This window comes from Hemicordylus capensis, chromosome 9 (genome assembly GCF_027244095.1).
Source record: "Hemicordylus capensis ecotype Gifberg chromosome 9, rHemCap1.1.pri, whole genome shotgun sequence".
NCBI classification, from domain to species: domain Eukaryota; kingdom Metazoa; phylum Chordata; class Lepidosauria; order Squamata; family Cordylidae; genus Hemicordylus; species Hemicordylus capensis.
Window position 1 is genome coordinate 9,762,759 of NC_069665.1, and position 19,083 is coordinate 9,781,841.

The 19,083-nt window shown below is 48.6% G+C and overlaps 1 protein-coding gene across 7 annotated transcripts in view; it reads left to right on the forward strand.

The window, feature by feature from the left end:
- The first annotated feature begins 660 nt into the window (after positions 1-660).
- The window catches only part of MAF (MAF bZIP transcription factor), a 337,376-nt gene continuing 318,953 nt past the window's right edge, over positions 661-19,083 (forward strand). For 4 of the 7 annotated variants that reach the window (XM_053270448.1, XM_053270446.1, XM_053270449.1 and 1 more), the window contains exon 1: positions 661-1,801. In XM_053270448.1, the coding sequence (XP_053126423.1) occupies positions 663-1,801 (1,139 nt within the window). In that variant the 5' untranslated portion in view covers positions 661-662. Of the gene's footprint in view, positions 1,802-6,238; positions 7,079-9,365; positions 9,612-12,962; positions 13,614-19,083 lie in introns of those variants that run through there. The other 3 variants (XM_053270445.1, XM_053270447.1, XR_008311189.1) reach the window with 3 other exon arrangements.

Sequence of the window (19,083 nt, forward strand, 5' to 3'; positions counted from 1 at the left end):
CCACCCCCTCTGCCTCCCGATGGTAAACCTCTCTCTCCTCGTTCGTGCACTTGGCATGGAAAAAGGAAGCACCATGAAGTGTTAAAAAAAAAAAAAAAAGATCCAACCAACAACTTAAAACAACTAAACAATATTTCGCTGCAACTACACTTCCAGCGGCTACAGAGGGGAAAGAGAGAGAGAGAGGAGAGGAGAGCTCGCAAGAGAAAGGGGGAGGGAGGAACCCAAAAGAAGGCGAGAGAAAGAAGACGAGCGAGCGAGCGAGAGGCAGAGGAAAGCAATCCAGCCATCCTGATGCCAAAGGCGACCCAGTAGAGCCCGAGCGGCAGCCGCCTGCAGATCATCGCACGGGTTGCTCTTTGCAAAAGCAGCGTCAGAGGCTCGCTGCAAATTGGAGCGCGGCGGTTGCACCGGGGCTGCTCGGCGGCTGGAGAGAGGCAGGGAGAGCGAGCGCGAGCGCGAGCGAGGCGCGCAGCGGCAGGCGCCGCCGCCAGCAGCAGCAGCAGCCCCGGGAGCCGCGGAGAGAGCTCTCGCCAACCACCAAGCTGGCTCACCCGCTCGCAAGTCAGAGCAGCCCCCTCGCGCCCGGAGTGCACCCTTTCTGGAGGACTGGCGGCGGCGGCGGCGGCCCCAGCAGCGGCGGCGGCGGCGGCAGCAAAAGGATGGCATCAGACCTGGCAATGAACAGCTCCGACCTGCCCACCAGTCCCTTGGCCATGGAATATGTTAATGACTTCGATCTGATGAAGTTCGAGGTGAAAAAGGAGCCGGTGGAGACCGACCGCATCATCAGCCAGTGCGGCCGCTTGATCGCCGGGGGGTCGCTCTCTTCCACCCCGATGAGCACGCCCTGCAGCTCGGTGCCCCCCTCGCCGAGCTTCTCGGCCCCCAGCCCGGGCTCCGGCAGCGACCAGAAGGCCCACTTGGAAGACTACTACTGGATGACCGGCTACCCGCAGCAGCTCAACCCGGAGGCGCTGGGCTTCAGCCCGGAGGACGCGGTGGAGGCGCTGATCAACAGCGGCCACCACCAGCTCCAGAGCGCCGCCGCCGCCGCCGCCGCCGGAGGCTTCGATGGCTACGCGCGGGGGCAGCAGCTGGCCGCCGCCGCCGCGGCCGCCGCCGCCGCCGGCCCGGGGGGCTCCATGCCGCCCGACGAGATGGGCTCGGCGGCCGCCGTGGTGTCGGCGGTGATCGCGGCGGCGGCGGCTCAGCAGAACGGCGGCGGCGGCGCGCCGCACTACCACCACCACCACCACCCGCCCGGCGGCGGCGGCCACCACCACCACCACCACCCGCAGCAGCCGGGCAGCGTGCAGTCCTCGGCCAGCAGCAGCAGCAGCAGTAGCAGTAGCAGCAGCAGCAGCAGCGGAGGCGCCGGGGGAGGCGGCGGCGGCGGCGGCGGCGGGGGTCTCCACCACCAGCACCACGGCGGCGGCGGCGGCTTGCACTTCGACGACCGCTTCTCCGACGAGCAGCTGGTGACCATGTCGGTGAGGGAGCTCAACCGGCAGCTGCGGGGCGTCAGCAAGGAGGAGGTCATCCGGCTGAAGCAGAAGCGGCGGACCCTCAAGAACCGGGGCTACGCGCAGTCCTGCCGCTTCAAGCGGGTCCAGCAGAGGCACGTCTTGGAATCGGAGAAGAACCAGCTCCTGCAGCAAGTGGAGCACCTCAAGCAAGAGATCTCCAGGCTGGTCCGGGAGAGGGACGCCTACAAGGAAAAGTACGAGAAGCTGGTCAGTACCGGCTTCCGAGAAAACGGCTCCAGCAGCGACAACCCTTCCTCTCCAGAGTTTTTCATGTGAGTTGTGGTCTCTTCCCCCCCATCCCCTCCCCGACAGCCACTTAGCACTCACACACACACACACACCCCAAGTTCTCCTCCCTGGGAGTTGGGGCTGGGGGGCTGGCTGCAAAGCCGGCCCCCCTCGCCTGACTACTGCAACTACTACTACTACTATTATTATTATTCCAACAAGACCTCAAGTTTTGGGCTTTGTTTTTAAGGTGGACTGACTCAGTGCTAGCCAGCCTTATCCCTTTCTTTTTCGTGGGGGCTTCCTGCTAGGGGTGTGTGTGTGTGTGTGTGCTTTGAAACCCAGTTTACCACCAACTCAGTTCTGCATATGAAAGTTGCTCGCCTATGAAACCTGCCATCCACATCCTTTTTTTTTTAAGTTCATGAAGTTGTTTTTTTAAGTTTGCTGTGTCCAAAAAAAAAAAAAGTTACTTTTTTTTTTGCCATTTTGAGTTCTTCATATGGGTTTTCAACTTTGCTACTACAACAACAAAAAATGAAAGAAAAGTGAGAAAAGTTTTAGACTTCAGCTTGCTGAGTTTCATCTGTTGTGTAAAAAAATCTAGAGAATAAATCTAGATCAACCTGCCAGAAGGAAACCTGCATCAACCTCCTCCCATGTCTTCATGATGTGAGTTTTGGCATTAAGCTGCCAAACAGTGCAACTTTTAGTCTGCCATTAGAATCCCATACTCATCTCATGCATTATAGTGCTTGCTACTTGTCTTATCATCAATTAACTATATAACTGTTTCAAAAGACTATGGGGAGAAAAAAGACATTATATTGATAAAACACCCTGCATGCTGGACATGTACGGTATATATATATATATATTTTTTTTTTTTCTTTTGCTTGGTTATGGACTTCGGAGACTATAATGGCATGACATTCATTATTTTTATTTGTGCATTGCCTCACCACTTTTATGAATTGAAAGCAAAAAAGTACACCCTTTTTGGACTTCTTCCTCCTCTTCCTCCTCATTCAAGTTTGCATCAGCTCTGGAAACTGCTTTGAGTTGCTCAGAACTTCAGACTTCTTTTTAATGCACTGAAATACCCCTCCTTTGGGTTGTTTTTTTTTAAAAAGAAAACAAACAAAAAGTCAGAATGGATTGTAATTACCTAAATATGGCCAAAAAGAAAGAGAGAAGGGGGGGCGAGAAATAACTTTGGAAAAAAGTTTCAAAAGTTATGCTTCAAAAAAAATATTTGGCAATTATGGGATAGTCAAACCATGCTGTTGCTTAAAGCAGTCTAAAATTGATTTGAGAATTATCTGCCCCATTTCTGTTTTCTTTTTTTTAATTATTATTATTATTATTATTTTCCTTTTGTCATTGTCAAATGTGGAATACTATGGGTTCCTTCCTGGTATATAATTTAATTCTAGCTTTTATTGTCTGTTAGCCCAGTTCAAATGTATGCTACAGATAAAGGAATGTTATAGATAAATTCAAAAGAGTTAGGTCTGTTTAGATGTAGATCTCTTTTTTTTAAAAAAATGATGCACTAAATTGTTCACTGTCGTGATGTTAAAGGGGATAGAATTTACAATGGGACTGTTTTTTTTAAAGTAGTTTATGCAGCATGTGATTGCAACTTAAATATAAGTTGGGTATATGTAGTACTTGCTATACCACTGACTGTATTTGGAAACCAAAGTATTCGAAGGAGAAGTCCTCCCTGTTTATATTAATAAGGGTATTTTGTGTTCGAAATGTATGGTTGGGGCTTTTTTTGGAAACTGAAATATTTGGGACTGAATTGCACTAAGATAATATAACCTGAAAGCATAAAAATATAAACCATTACAAACCCGTCTAGAATGCTAATACCATTTATGCAGTTACAAAGATGGCATTACTGCTCAGTTTTTACAATGATGCAGATTTTTTTACAGTTGTATTGTGGTGCAGAACTGGATTTTCTGTAACTTCACAAATTCACAAAGTTTTAAAGGCATTAATCAGTAAATTTTATTTTCAGGGACTGATAATCTTGTCTTTTTAAAAAAATGGAACGTAAATCTTACCACAATAAATATAAAAAAATCCTGTCAGTTACTTTTTTCCCCTTTACATATTTTGCTGTGCAAAATTGTTTTATATTTTGAGTTCCTAACTAACCATGTGTGATGTTTCCTTATGTGCTTTTCTTTCATTTTTCAACTCTATGGTTATAGCAAAAGAAAGAATAATCTACTATAATAAACTCCAATTTCTTTTTGATTCTGTACTCAGTTTCATTAGTCTGTAGTTGTAAAATAAGTCAAGCATCCTAACGGGTAGTGTCTTGGAACCTGTTGAGAAGGGGCTAACATAGGTTATTTGCTTAGAAGAGGGCAAAATGGTGGGGCTACCTATGATTTATGCAAGGTGGAAATTGCCATTGCTCCACAATTGGTTTTCTTACAGGTAGGTGAAAAACCTGAGTTTTTAGATACTTGGTGTAACTTTTCTGGTTTCATAATTATTTTGAAAGGCCTTATGAGTTCTTTTGAGCCATCCCTTGCTAATGATTTTAAAGCCACTTCCTCAAAGACGGGTTTTACTTTTAACATTCAGTGACGTGGTGGGTTTTGCTTTTAACATTCAATGACGTGGTATCCCCCCCATAGTTGGATGGTGGAGTTAAACTCAAGGGAAGAACTTTGCATCCTCTTACCGAAGTACAGAGAACTGAGGAGAGCATGCCAGTGGATAGTGAAAGGTGATATTGCACCATGATGTTTCTTTTGCGGTATATCCATTTATCGACATTACGGGAGGTTAACAGAATGTGGCTGAGATCCAAAGAGCCAGGAAACTAATTCTACGGGCTGAGGGCTTGGCGGGAGAAGGTGTGCCTGGTTTCTCTCAAATCGCAGCCCTTAGCACAAGACCAGCTACTTTTGAAACAGAGCGATAGGTCAAAAGCAGCTTATAATATGGCACTGGGAAGGCAGGGGTAGTTGCTCCAAGAAAAGTTTTTTTAAAAAATCCCCTGGAATAGCACAAGCCCACTGCTCCTTGGATCCTAGCTTGTATTTCCGTTCCCCATGCCATTTCAAACATAAATCTTGGTTGCATTAATGCTAGGCAGAATTATTCTCTGAACTTTCTCAGAAGAGGAAGGGAGGAAAGAATCAAAGGACTCTGTCCACTTTCCCAAGTTTTTTTTATCCCCAGAAAACACTGAAAAGCTCGATTTTTGAGGCAGGGAAAGAATTCTGATGAGACCATTTCTCCCTCTTGAAATTCCTCTATCAAACCTATCAACGGATCTAGAAGTTCTCGATTTTGCCGCTGATTGGATAAACTTTCTAGTGACTAGGGAAAGCTGGTGCCTTCTTGTGGAAAGCTGAATTCAGCCTCCCGAGAGCTTGGGGCTCCACCAGCTACTAGTGCAAGCACTTTGGGACGGTAGGACAACATGCAAGAGACGGGAAGAGTGGGATCTACCAGCCACCCTCTTGCCTGTTTTATAGCCAATGTGTTGGGGAGAGTGTGTGTGTGTGTGTGTGTGTGTGTGTGTGAATGGGCATGGCAGTGGGCGGGACAGGACTCTGAGATGGGATTTTTTGAAAACTGGCAGTGTTTACAGGCAAAGCCTGTCTTGTAAAACTTTACAAGATTCTGCTCTAAAAGCTTGCTGAGCAAGGCCAAAGGTCATCAGACACTTAAAGTTGTGGGCCTAATTTAACACTAAGACAGAGTTGATTTGTGGCTACCTCTCCTCCTCTGTCGTGTGTGTGTGTGTGTGTGTGTGCGCACACGCGCATGAGTGCGCACATACAGCCACATTTAATGGAGCCAGTGAAACTGTGGCCTAGGGAAAACGCATGCCTTCATCAACCCCAGGAAGTCTTTTACGGGCATCTGCACTGTGTTCTGCACCAGTTAGAATTGCTGGAAAGGCATGGGAAGAAGAAGTTAAGGGACCAAGCTATTCAATGACTCCTCCTCTGGCACATGTCCTTTAGCACTTGACCTTCTGATAGCCCAAGCACACTCTTTAGGCTGCATCACTGCAGCTCTCTCGTAGGTTAATGTGTAATCAGAGGGTAAACTGCATGCAATTGGCCAATCCAAAAATTACCTGCTCCTATAAAGATAGTTAGGGCTTTCTCTCCCTCCCTTCCTCTCCTCTGCTTGAAATGTTTGAACTTTTTGCAAAAGCTTCCCTTAGCCACTGGCTGGTTCCTGTCACCCCTTTCTCACACTTCGCCCCCACCCTAAGCCTGACCAAATTGGGTAGAGGGAACAAATCAGTCCTACCCCCGGAAATAAATGCGACCTCTAATAAAAGTTCAGCAAGAGATCTTACATTTGCAAAGGATTTCCCCCACTCCAGAAGCATAGTATTTTGTGGGCAGGCAGGGAGAGAAGGTGCAGAAAATAATTCCTTTTTCTTTTCTTTTCTCTCTCTCTCTCTCTTTTTTTTTTTTTTTGCAAAGGCTTCAGCTGTTCATGAACACAGAAATTGCTTTCAGTTCAATCTGATTTCTAACCATGGACCAAAAAAAAAAAAAGAAAAGAAAAGAAAAAGGAGGAGGAGGAGGAGAGGTTGGGGGAGGAGTAAAGCAAATTGTACACGTGTTTTGTCATTTGGCCTTGAAGAACAAGCCAGAGTACAGGACGAAGTTTGCAAAGAACGGAAGGGGGTGGAGTTTGGCCTGCAGATGTCTATAAGAGGAAGCATCTCTACATATTAAAACTTGCCCATTGTGGCTCTTTAAATAATGGCTGGTTATTACTTTTTTCCCCCTTCGTTATTGCAAATGCAGCATATCTGTCATGAACAGAGAGGGTGATTTTACAATATTATTATTATTATTTTATTTTGATTGTTAGGCGATTAACCAAGTTCCTTGAAACTGACAGATATTTAAAGGCCAAGTGGGTGGGTTGTGGGAGTTTCAGTTCAGGAAGGAGTGTTATTTCCCACTCCCCCATCCCTGCTTGCTAGAAAATAATGTCTCTTCCACAGACATCCTGGGCCTGGTGTGGAAGTGGGGGTGGGGGGGGAAGGGAATAAGAACATAAGAACAACCCTGCTGGATCAGGCCCAAGGAGGCCCATCTAGTCCAGCATCCTGTTTTGCACAGTGGCCCACCAGATGCCGCTGGAAGCCACAGGCAGGAGTTGAGGGCATGCCCTCTCTCCTGCTGTTACTCCCCTGCAACTGGTACTCAGAGGCATCCTGCCTTGGAGGCTGGAGGTGGCCTGTAGCCCTCCGACTAGTAGCCGTTGATAGACCTCTCCTCCATGAAGTCACCCAAACCCCTCTTCAAGCCATCCAAACTATTAGCCAACAGCACATCCTATGGCAGAGAATTCCACAAGTTGATTATGCATTGTGTGGAAAAAGTACTTCCGTTTGTTGGTCCTAAATTTCCTGGCAATCAATTTCCTGGGATGACCCCTGGTTCTAGTATTATGTGGGAGGGAGAAAAATTTTCTCCACACCATGCATGATTTTATAGACCTCTTCCATGTCTCCCTGCAAAGTGAGTGAGTGAGTGAGTGTGTGTATGTGTGTATCTCTCTCTCTCGTTGCAGCATCAGTTCTGTTCCCATTAAGTTTGATTGTAGGGGCTCCCAGCCTTGGACTCCCAGATGTGGTCGGACAACTGCAACTCGCATCATCCCCCTGCATTTGATCACTCTGGCATGGATGATGGGAATTGTAGTCCAACCACATCAGAGGGGAGCACTGGCATCCCATCCTCTCATTCTGCCTCTGGAACTGGCACATCTCTCCCCCGCCCCCACAAGCAACTCCCCTCAGGGGATGAAGCAGCTCTAGGAAAAGGTTTCAAGTTCCCTCCCTGGCTTCTCCAAGAGAGGGCTGAGAGAGACTCCTGCCTGCAACCTTGGAGAAGCCGCTGCCAGTCTGTGTTGACAATACTGAGCTAGATAGACCAAGGGTCTGACTCAGTATATGGCAGTTTCCTCTGTTCCTATGTTCTCTCGGCTGGAACCTTCGAAGGAAGAGGGGGAAACCACCAATAATCAGGTCAAAGGGGATCGTTGCCACGCGCAGCCCGATCCTCTGCAGGTTGACTCAGAAGGGGCTGCCGCTTCCTTGCAAGATGCCTCCTCGGGCAGCGTGCCTCGGATCTCGCCCTCCTGTCCTGACCCTTGTGCCCGCCCGAAGCTCTGGCTGCGACCTTCGCTCACGCCCCGCCTCGCTCGCTCTCTCTCTTCTCCACTGCATAGCCTGGGATTCGACCCCCGCCCCCCAGATCAGATCGATCAGTTTTGGAAACAGACCGGACAGGGCCAGGGGGCAGGACGAGAAACAGGCCGCAGCCCCGCCAGAGCTGCAATGCAGGCTGGACGTGGGGGCGGCTGACACATCCTGACAGCACGACGACTCGACGGCCCCTCCGCGGGAATGAATCGGACAAGTGGAAAGTGTCCGATGCATCTCGACGGGCTTCCGTCGAATCGTCCCTGAATCGGGATGCCAGCAGCCGAGGGGACAAGCTTTTGAGTCTGCTTAGGATCGGCCCCTGCTCGGCGCAGCTTGCAGGACCAGAGGCTCTCTTACCCCCGGACTTCTGGGCCGAAGTCCAGGGCCTCCACAGCCCGCAATCCTGTCCTGAGTGGTCTGGTCGCCTGGCTGAGCATGATGATGCTTAATGGGGCGGGGGAGGGGGCACACCAAAGAACTTTAGGTCCAGGCTCCAAATGTACCTTGGTGCACCTCTGCGCAGGACTCTTTCTGTTTCTCCAATGGGGTGCAGCGGGGATTGAGGAACGGAGAAATCCTTCAATGCTTTGCCCCTGGGGGGGGGGGGAACACAGTGTCCCTAAAAGATGCTGGTACAGAGTTTTTCTCTTCCCACCCACCCACCCCTTTTTAAAGAATGCATTTGGAGTAATTTTGAGTGTTCATCCTCCTTCCCCCCTTCTAATTAATAGACCTTACTCCCAAAGAAAATATTTCTGCAGTCCTAATATGGGAAGACACTTTTTAAAAAATGCATCTCTCTGCTCTCACCCTTCGGGATTTACCGGCACACCCCTCCCCCCTCCGGATTTTAAAGTCCAGTGATGCAATTTCCCTCTGATCTCTGCCCCGACCCCTTCAGCAGCGGATAATGCTTGCTGGACCGATCTGGCCTCTTCCCTCATCCTTGCTTCCTCGGCGCCCGTATTCCCCTTTGGGTCTTCTGTTGCAGTAGCAAAACCGGCGCAGTGCGGCCTTGCTCCCGCGAAAAAAGGAGCAGCAAACGATGCATCCATCGCAGGATCAGCTGCTCAGATGCGTGGACCACACTCCGACGGAGGGGAAAGATCCGCATCTGGGGAAGGAGAGCTTGGGCATTGATTGCGCAGGCCATCAGACAATCGGAACGAGCCCTAACGCCTGTTCTTATGATTTGATTAAAGAAAAAAACCAAAATCCTTCCTCCACAACCCAGGCGGAAGATTTTAATTTAAAATAAAAACCATGATCTCCCCTCCCCTTTCTGTATAGCGTGGAAAAGAAGAGTTTGCGTGTAGTCAGGCAACTGAGCAGAAAGGGGTTCTCCCAAGTCCAGCTAAGGTTTCCCTTTTCTTCTTTTCAAGAAGACGCGTCGCTCTTAGCAGTTCTGCGCCGTCGGATGCAAGGTTTGTGGCTCCAGTCCCGCAGCTGGATCGAAACGTTTCGCCCTCCCGGATTCGAAGAGCAGTCTTTTGGACTCAATCCAGGTCCACTGAGTTCAACTGGGCTGACGTCCGTGTAATGTACTTGAGGTGGCTAGGTAGCCACCTAAAGCGATAACCCCCGTGCAACTTATTATGGCAAGTGGCCCTGTACTATTTCCCCCTTTTCTGGACGCTGGTTAAAAGATCGGGCCACGATGTCGCCCGAAGCTAAGCACACTTCGCAGTGCAAGCTTAACTGGACCTAAGTCTGAATGAACTCAAAATTTACTTCCGAGTAAACCTGGTTTAAGCTTGGGCTGCACGTCCTATTCCTTCCATTAGCCCCGGTGTCTTTAAGCACTGCGGGGGCTTCAGTTCTCTTCGCCTGCAGTGAGTTTAGACGAGCTGCTTGCTCCACTTTGAATGTTCTTGGGAAAGCGGGTTCCATCCAGTTCCAGTCCTGGCCTGCGTCTGGCCTGGAGATGCCCTGGGCCTTTCTGTTCACACACGCATCTCTTAAAAGTGGAGTGACAACCTTCTGTGAGGCCCGTCGCGCGATTATAAAGATCGCATTCGGGCCTCAGACCCAAACGTATTTGCAGGTCCACTATCCCGTTCTAGTGAAAGATGGACTTTAGGTGATGCTCCCACCGGCTCAGATGCCTTTCCTTCATAAAGAGAGGAGCTGAAAGAAGGATCATCTCTCACGTGTACATATTGAACTCTGCGGCTCACTCCGAATCAGAACCTTTCATTTCCTTCCCTGTGAACACCCTAAACCCGGCTTTGCACTATTCCCCGCTCCCTGCGCTACAGTTATCCACTGTCTCCATGGCCTGTGAGAATAGGCAGGCTCTGCTTCAGATGCCTGAAGCCGGAGCCCACGCGTGTATTTACTCCGAAGAAAGTCCCACTCCGTTCAATGGGGGGCAAGCGCCTTAGCAGCCTGAATCTTACAAGCATTGTTTGTTTTCTGTTTCTTTTTCGCGGGCGGGGCGGGGGGGGGCATCTTTTCTCCCCTGTGAAACGCACCGTCGACTTTAGGAAGGGAGGGTTTTTCACACCCACCACACCCCCTTCCCAAGCAGACTTCTTCTGATCCACGCGCAGGCAGTAAAACAAGCCTTTGTCCTGGGTGTAACTTTTCCGGGGGGGAGGGGCCAAGGGCGGGGGAGGGGGCGTAACCGACCGGCTGCCGGTTGTTAATTCAGAGACGACAAAGACCGATTTCTCTCCGAATGTCTGTGGCTGAGCAGCGAGGCGTTCAGGAGTCTCGCCAACTCCATCCCTTTTTTGCAATGTGAGATCGGGTCGAAATGGCTACTTGGACTTCCCGCTCTCTTGAGTCGGGAGGAGGAATGCAGTCTTTGCAATCCTTCCAGAGCGAGAGAGAGAGAGAGAGAGAGAGAGAGAGAGACGCTCCAGGAAGCAGTTTTGCGGGCGCTGCAACAAGCCTCTGTAGTAGCAAGTTCGGATCTCTTGGATCTGCATATTTGCTGATTCGAGGCAGGGCTTTTAGGAGTTTGGCCGCCCGCTCCTTAAACACTGACTCTTCCTCGGAAGGAAAACCCCGTGAGTCCCCCAGTCTGCGACCGTCCCTACGATTGCAGCCTTGGCTTCTGATGGGTGTATGTTTAGCCAACTGCATTCGGTAGGCTCGTCTGAAAATCCCAAGTACTACTCAAGGTTGCTTTCTTATTACTTACTTGGAAATAATCCCCACTGACTCAGCGGATCGGGCTGCACACCATCCGCTACAGTAAACTGGGGTGCACACTCAAGAGGGCAATCCTAGGCTTGTTTACTGCGAAGTAGGTCCCATTGTGCCCAATCAGGCTTACCCAGAAAGTTACTGTGGCCTTGGAGTAGCCCCTGAAAGTTTGAATCTTTTTCTTTCTTTCTTTCTTTCTTTCTTTCTTTCTTTCTTTCTTTCTTTCTTTCTTTCTTTCTTCAGAGGAACTGCATTCCTCTGGAGAAAGATTTGGCTTCTTCCTCCCTAGTCCAGCCAGGGAAGAAAAGGCCAAGTATCAATTCTGCCCACCTCTTACATTGCAAGGCATTTATACGTTTGCTCAGGATTGCGGGTACACACTCCCCGAAAAGAGGAGACAATCCTGGATTTGTTGTGGATGGCAATATCTAAAAGGCATGAGAGCGATTCAGTGTTCAGTTTTTACTGCGCTAGGATCGGGAACTCTTTTGCCTAAAATGAGGAATGGGGAAGCTTTACCTGATGAGTCCTATTGAGTTCAATGCAAGTTCTGTAGACGTGCAGAGAGGAGTACAGCCCTGGCTAGGATTCACGAGTCGTGCTTCCTAAAGAAGAATCTGTCATGATTTTATATCTGATTAAAAATATTAAATGTTAGGATGAATTCATCCATTTCACCAACAGCCCTGGCGTCTCTGCGTTGAACGTCTGGGCACATTTCACGCCCGAAAGAATAGCTAGAGGAGATCCGGAGACCCTCAAGGAGTTCGGTTTTCACTCCCGATCCTTTGGAATCCCTGTTTTGCAATAGATTGTTTCAGACAGATTCACGTCGTAAAGGCTCAATAAAGCTTCGTCACTTTATCTGAGATAAAAGAAAGCGAGCTCGGCACAAGGTATGGCCTTCTGTTGTCGCGAAAGTGTGATTTGCCTTCGAGCACCGTTAAACCGAGAGAGCGAGATTGCGTTCCCTCAGAGTTGGCTGTCCGGACAGCTCCTGCCTGGATCTAGCTCCTGTTCGGAGCAGGAGACAAGCCAAGAGAGTAGCCCTTGCATTGACGGAGGTATTCTATAGGTTCCCCCTCCCGCCACCTCCCTGTTGAAGGCCCAGTGACAGCACCAGGGAAAGCGGCGAAGGGCTTCGATCCCGTCTTCCCGGTGACAGCTAGATCGCGCGTCTCACACTGGCGCTGGTGTAGGGATAAGGTACCCCGACCTTAACTTGCCCCTTAATCTGCCCCTTGCCTCCTTTTTGCAGAGCAAGCAGTGCGACCCGATCCTACGCACATGCATCCTCATTAAGTCCCAGGTAAGTGTGCACGCCATTGCACATTTATTCTCATTTACTCCCAGATAAACATGCACAGAACTGCCGCTTGGAAAAAAGAAGGAAGGAAGGAAGGGAGAGGGAAAAAGAGAGAAAGAAAAGAAAGCTGCATTCTGCGACAAAGATCCCAGCGCTGCTCTCCAGCCAAGGGCGCACCAGTCACCCAGGTGAGGACGGAGCCCAGAGCAGTAGAAAACGCCACCTCCCTGTCTGTCTCCCGAACTGAAAAGGGCCACCAGCCCCCGTGCGGATGTGGCCCTCTTGTTTGCAGAAAGGCCCCTTTATCCAAGGTGGCCTCCGGATAGCGCGCGCGGGACTGTGCCACAACGGAGCTTTTTGCCGAACGGGGGAGCACGCGCAGAAGATGCGCCGGCCCGATCCTAGGCATGCCTTCTCGGAAGGCAGCCCTGCAGTGACGTCTCCTCTGAGTCAGCGCGTGCCTAGAGAATGCATCTCTCTTGACCACTAATTGCTTTATGCGTCCCAGCTGGGGGGCCCGGGGGACACCGTCCATTGCGCACGTAAACAAGACGTGCGTGCCCTCGAGCCTTCTCACTGAAGCCCGGCGGGCGCAAGCCCTTGGGATGACCCGCCTGGAGAGTGGGGGACGCTGCAGCTCTTTCCACGCGCCCTTGGGCCTGGCTGGAGCAAGTCTCAGGGAAAGGAGCGGGCCTCCTTTCCTCTGCGTTTTTACGCAGGCAGAGCACCCCGGGGCTCCTCTGCAAAATCAGAAGAGCAAGCGAGCCCCGAACTGGCCCGGGAGGCCCGCTCTCCTCAGCTTCCCCTAGTGCGTACTGGAGACTAGAGAGGAATTTCTCCCCCCGCGCGCAAAATCTCCTGCAGGGCGCAAGCCACCTGCGGCTGCGCTGCGCCCTTGGGACAAAATGGCGGGCGAGCCCTGGAAGGGAATCCTCTCCCTGGCGACAATGAGCTGCAGCAGCCTTTCCATGCATGGTGGAGAAGAACAACAAGAAGAAAGGCCTTGTGTCCACGGAGGAGCCCTGCTTGGCTCGTGAATGCTTCTCCTGTGGAATTCTGCTCTCTTTACGGTTAGAGGGAAAGGCAAGGCCTCTCCTACACCTAGGAGAAGCGCAGGAGGAACACTCCTTTGGTCCACATCTGGTGGCCAGACCCTCACAGCTCTGCAGTGCAGGTAGATGGAAAGCTTGAGGAGCAATTCCTCACTTAAAAAGAAATGCATATTATGTATACTATTATTTATTTACACTTTGTATTCTGCTCTTCCTCCAAGGAGCCCACAGCGGTGTACTACATAACGTAGGTTTCTTCTCACAACAACCCTGTGAAGTAGGTCAGGCTGAGAGAGAAGTGACTGGCCCAGAGTCACCCAGCTAGTATCATGGCTGAATGGGGATTTGAACTCGGGTCTCTCTGGTCCTGGCACCACACTTGCACCACACATGCACGCATACACACATTTATTTATTTATTTGCAGGTGGGAGAGAGGAGATAAAAGACTTCAACATTAATAACTTCCCTTTGCAATCCCCAAAGCATTCTCTCCCCTCCCCCACTCCAAAAAGTCTTTTTGAAAGACCCTTTTTGCAGGGGAAAATAATAACAACAACAACAACAACAACAACAACATTTATATCCCGCTCTTCCTCCAAGGAGCCCAGAGCGGTGTACTACATACTTGAGTTTCTCCTCACAACAACCCTGTGAAGTAGGCTAGGCTGAGAGAGAAGTGACTGGCCCAGAGTCACCCAGCTAGTTTCAAGGCTGAAAATGCTCTGGGGATTGCAAGGGGGCGTGCTTAGGGTTGATGGAGAGTAAAATAAAGGGGGAACTTCTCAAATGGGCCGGAATCTGTATCCTTAGCTTAGTGACAAGGTGAGTTCTGTGTTGTGGGAATGCCGCCAGGGGCGCTGTGCAGATTGCACGCTGCCACAGTGTCGCAACGTATCCCTTAAGTGTGCTTCCGCACCTGCTGCCCCTGCGCTGTAGGCAAGGTGCCGGCCACGTGTCTGATGCTGCCTTTCGGCTTTTGTTGCTGCCTTGTAGCCCTAGAATGTTGCGTATGCGCCGCAGAAAAATCGTCGTATTTCCCCGTTGTAGCTTACTATGGATTTCAACTGCAGTTTGAATGTGGCACCCACAACGTTGCCGTTCACACCACTTTTTGCATTGCCCGGCTTGCTGTCTGGAAACCACCAGGTGCAGCTGGCCTCAGCCCTGCCTGAAAGCTGCTGCAGCTGCTGAAGACCCTGCAACTAAGTTGTCCTCCTTCCTCTCAATGGCCTCTACAGCAGGTAGCCCCACACGAGCCCTGCGAACTGGGCCAGGAGGCCCCCTTTCCAGTTGGCTCCCTTATGTTTAGCAGGAGGCTCTGTCTCTGTTCAGCCCAACGCAGGATCCTTCCCAGTGGCTGGCGCTGGGATCTCCCTGTCTGTGGGTTTCTTTCTTTCTTTCTTTCTTTCTTTCTTTCTTTCTTTCTTTCTTTCTTTCTTTCTTTGTTGTGAGCCTTTCATTCACTTTGTTATGTAAACTGCTTTGAGACCTGTCTTTGTTTTTGTTTTTGGAAAGCAATATATAAATATTTAACAATAATGTATCTGCTTTCCCAATGCTGGGGACTGGCTATTCGTATAACTCAAACCCGATGTGCTGGTTATGTTAGACACATGACCAGTGTGCCCTCTAATGTGGAATGAGTTTCGTTCTGGGTGGCAGTATCTAGGCAGCGTGTGCGCATGTGCGTTCAGAGTGGGACTCCCCTGCTTCAACCTGAGTGGGAGCTAAAATTAACGTCCAGAAATGTGGGAGCGTGCACGCATGCGCACACCTTAGAGGGAACGCTGCACAGGGCCGCTTTCATATGTTTAGAATCCTGCCTCTGGAACCGTGTATACTGACGCGAATGGAAAGTCAATCTCACCCTGTCACTCACTGCCTCTCTCTGTTGATCATGCTTACAGCATGAGAGGAGAGGAGAGCTGGTCTTGTGGTAGCAAGCATGACTTGTCCCCTTAGCTAAGCAGGGTCTGCCCTGGTTGCATATGAAAGGGAGACTTGATGTGTGAGCACTGTGAGATATTCCCCTCAGGGGATAGAGCCGCTCTGGGGAAAGCATCAGAATGCTTGCATGCAAAAGAGTCCAAGTTCCCTCCCTGGCAGCATCTCCAAGATAGGGCTGGGAGAGACTCCTGCCTGCCACCTTGGAGAAGCTGCTGCTAGTCATTGTGGACAATATTGAGCTAGATGGACCAATGGTCTGACTCAGTATATGACAGTTTCCTATGTTCCTAACCCCTTTGATGCTGAGCCTACCTGTCAGAGACTTGATGTGTGAGCACTGCAAGAGATTCCCCTCAGGGGATGGAGCCGCTCTGGGAAGAGCAGAAGGTTTCAAGTTCCTTCCCTGGCTTCTCCAAGATACGGCTGAGTGAGATTCCTGCCTGCAACCTTGGAGAAGCTGCTGCCAGTCTGTGAAGACAATACTGAGCTAGATAGACCATTCACAGACTCAGTATATGGCAGCTTCCTGTGTTCCTGTGAAGAGGGCTGCACCCTAAGTGTGTTGGTGGGCATTTCCGTGATTGCCAGGTTGTATCGATCCAGCCTCACAATCACAGAAGCACCCACCTTCATGCTTGCTTTAGACAAGCCACACTGTATGTGTGAGCGAGAGGGACAGATGGGGAGTGAAAGGGCAGGATGGGACTTCATAGGGTTTGCACCCCTCTAATGGTTACAGCAGCACAACTTTAAACGTCTGAATGGGTACAAAGCTTGATCAGCACACATATAGTAGTACACTCCCTGTCTGTACCCTGTCGATGAAGGGGCCTGCACCCAGGTTCACCTTCAAAATGCCTGTTCAAGCCGTCATTCACACACACAGATGTACAGGTATATGTGGACAGACAACGACAAGCACACACAGTATGATCTCTGAATAGGGCTTCTGTTTTATGAATGTCTCTGTGGTGCCTGGTGGCTTTGTGTACATTGATTAGGGCCTGATCCAAAATGTAAAGAGCGACTCTTTTCGATGCTGCCTTGGTTGATTGAAGTTGCTGGTGTAGTAGGGTGGAAATGGAAGGCTAGTGAGCTTGTAGCCCACCTTCTAGAATCATGTATTTACCTCCTAGTGAAATCCTGATTTGGGGACTTGTTCAGATAGTGCCTTCCTGGCATGTGACAATTAATCTCTTAAAGCTGTGATGCTTCAGGGCAACCTCTTGGCTTCTCAAACATTACAAACGATTGTGGGTAAATTAAAACCGAAAATACCAACCAGTTAATGGGTTGAGACATTGAGGTCATTCACACAATCAAAAATGGTGTTCTACCTGGGTTTGGGAACTGTGTGTGCTCCCAGTTCTTGGTTGTGTGGAAGCAAGGTAGGAGGAGAACCCCGTGGAGCTTTTCCTTGTACCTTATTTCCATACAACTAAAAACTCTAAACACATGCAGCTCTCAAACCTGGGCAGAACACAGTTTTTGATTGTGTGGATGAACTCACTGACTTCAAGTTTAAAATTAACCTGGATTTCAACCAGAGCAATTGCATGTGATAGGACTGACAATTGCATGTGATAGGACTGACAATTTGCTAGTGTTGCCCTGGAAGACTTTTGTGCACCTGGCTCCTAGTTCAAAAAGTGGTTGAAATTATTGGCCTGCATAATCCTCTAGGGCAGGGTTTCAACTTTTTAAACTTGGGTCCCCAGGTATTGTTGGACTACAACTCCCCTGATTCCCTGCCACAGTGGCCATAGGGATGATGGGAGTTGCAGTCCAATAAGGCTCAAGTTTGAGAATCCCTACCCACCCACACATTAAAACACTTCTATCACACCCAGCCACTTCCTTTCCTTCATCACTTTTTCCAGAGTCACTTCTGACACCCAAAACTCTGCGTTTGTATTTTTAAAAAGTTCTGTCCCGTTTTGGAGCTCTGGACACATGCTTAAACTACACAAACTTCTTTCCCTGCACACACTTTGCTGTATTTGACTTTTTAATCTCTTGGAAGATAAAAATCATCTCAGGAATGGACTGCAGTGAGCGGGGGGGGGGGGGGGGGAAGACTGGAAAAGAAAATTTATCTTGGTGTGCATGGATCTACAAACACATTTCTCTGGTTTGGGTCATTGTATTTAAGACAATTATTCCAAACATCCATGTTCCCTGTGAGATAAACCTATTTGTTTGAGGCTATTTTTTAAAACCTCTTCTGAGATACTCTAATTAAACCATTGAAAATACATATTAATTAGTTAAAGGAAAAGCAGTGAGTAGACTAAAATACTTAAATCACTTGGCAGCCCTGAATTAAATGTTAGCGACTGCGGACATTCATAAACACAAAATTTCCTTTCCACTACCCCCTTTTTCGCTCTGCTACTTAAGAAGCCACACTGGTGTGTACGGTGCATTTCAATTTTTATTATTTTTTTTAAAAGCAGGGATATGGCTTTTGCACTTGACAGAGGACCTACTGCAAGTAACTTTTATTTAAAGTAAGAAAAATAAAAATCACATCTGTCTAAATAGTATGGATCGAAGGTCCTGACACTTCCTTGGAAAATGTTTTTATGTGATAGAAACAGATGATGTGGGGGAGAGCTTATTAAATGATAACTCCTATACCAATGCTGCCAAATTAAAAAAGAAAAGAGTGAGAAAGAGAGAAGAAAGATATCAGCCACATTAAATTAATAAATCTGTATAGTATTGCCTTTCTGGGTTGAGTTAATGCAGCATTTCTTGGTTCCTCTCCCTCTATTAATACCCAATCATCAAGTGATTTTAATTGAATTTTTGGACGGTCCAGGCTGCTTTTACAAGTCGTGTGTGCTGGGCTTTGGATCTTCTTTGCATTGGTTGTAGTGCCAGAAGAGGGATATCTTCTTTATAGCCTAAAGATAACAAAGGATGCTGACAGCAACACTTTTTTTGGATGCTCTTCAGGTGGGAGTGGGGGGAGAATTGAATACCTATCCCTTCCAAATGAATGCATTCATAATAGGATGGATTTGTCAGTTGGCATGAAAGCCCAGGTCATCTTGAGGAAAATGACACCTAAGGTCTAAAGAAGTCATCTGCCTTAAGAGATCCTGGGCGAGATGCCAGATGTTGCATTTAAGAATACAGTATCCCTAAACTTTTTTTTTTTTGGTCCAAAAATAACACAGGAGGCAGGCAAAGAAGGCATCTGGAAATCATCATTATCTGTCCATCCCCACCTCTTCTCTCTACACTGTAATATGCGCTACATGTAATCTTAGAATGTGATTTAATATTTCACTCCAGGTCTTTCTCCAATATGGTTGAGCACTTTGGTTTACACGACATATGGAGAATCAAAACTTAGATGCGAGGGAGTATACTTTCTTTTTAGATAAACATAAAACGCATATGAGAACAGATATGATTTGGGCCAATGCAGACGTGTTGATAACAATTAAAGATATCGTTATATGAGCTACTGGGGAGAGAAGGTCTAACCTATAGGCAAGATCTGGTTATTGATAACAACACTTGTTCCAAGGATGAGATGGAAGTCCTTATTGTGTGTGTTTGTGAGTGTTTGTACTATTTGTGTTTGTCTTTTGGTGTTGTGAAAATTGAATAAAAAGTATATGCAAAAAAA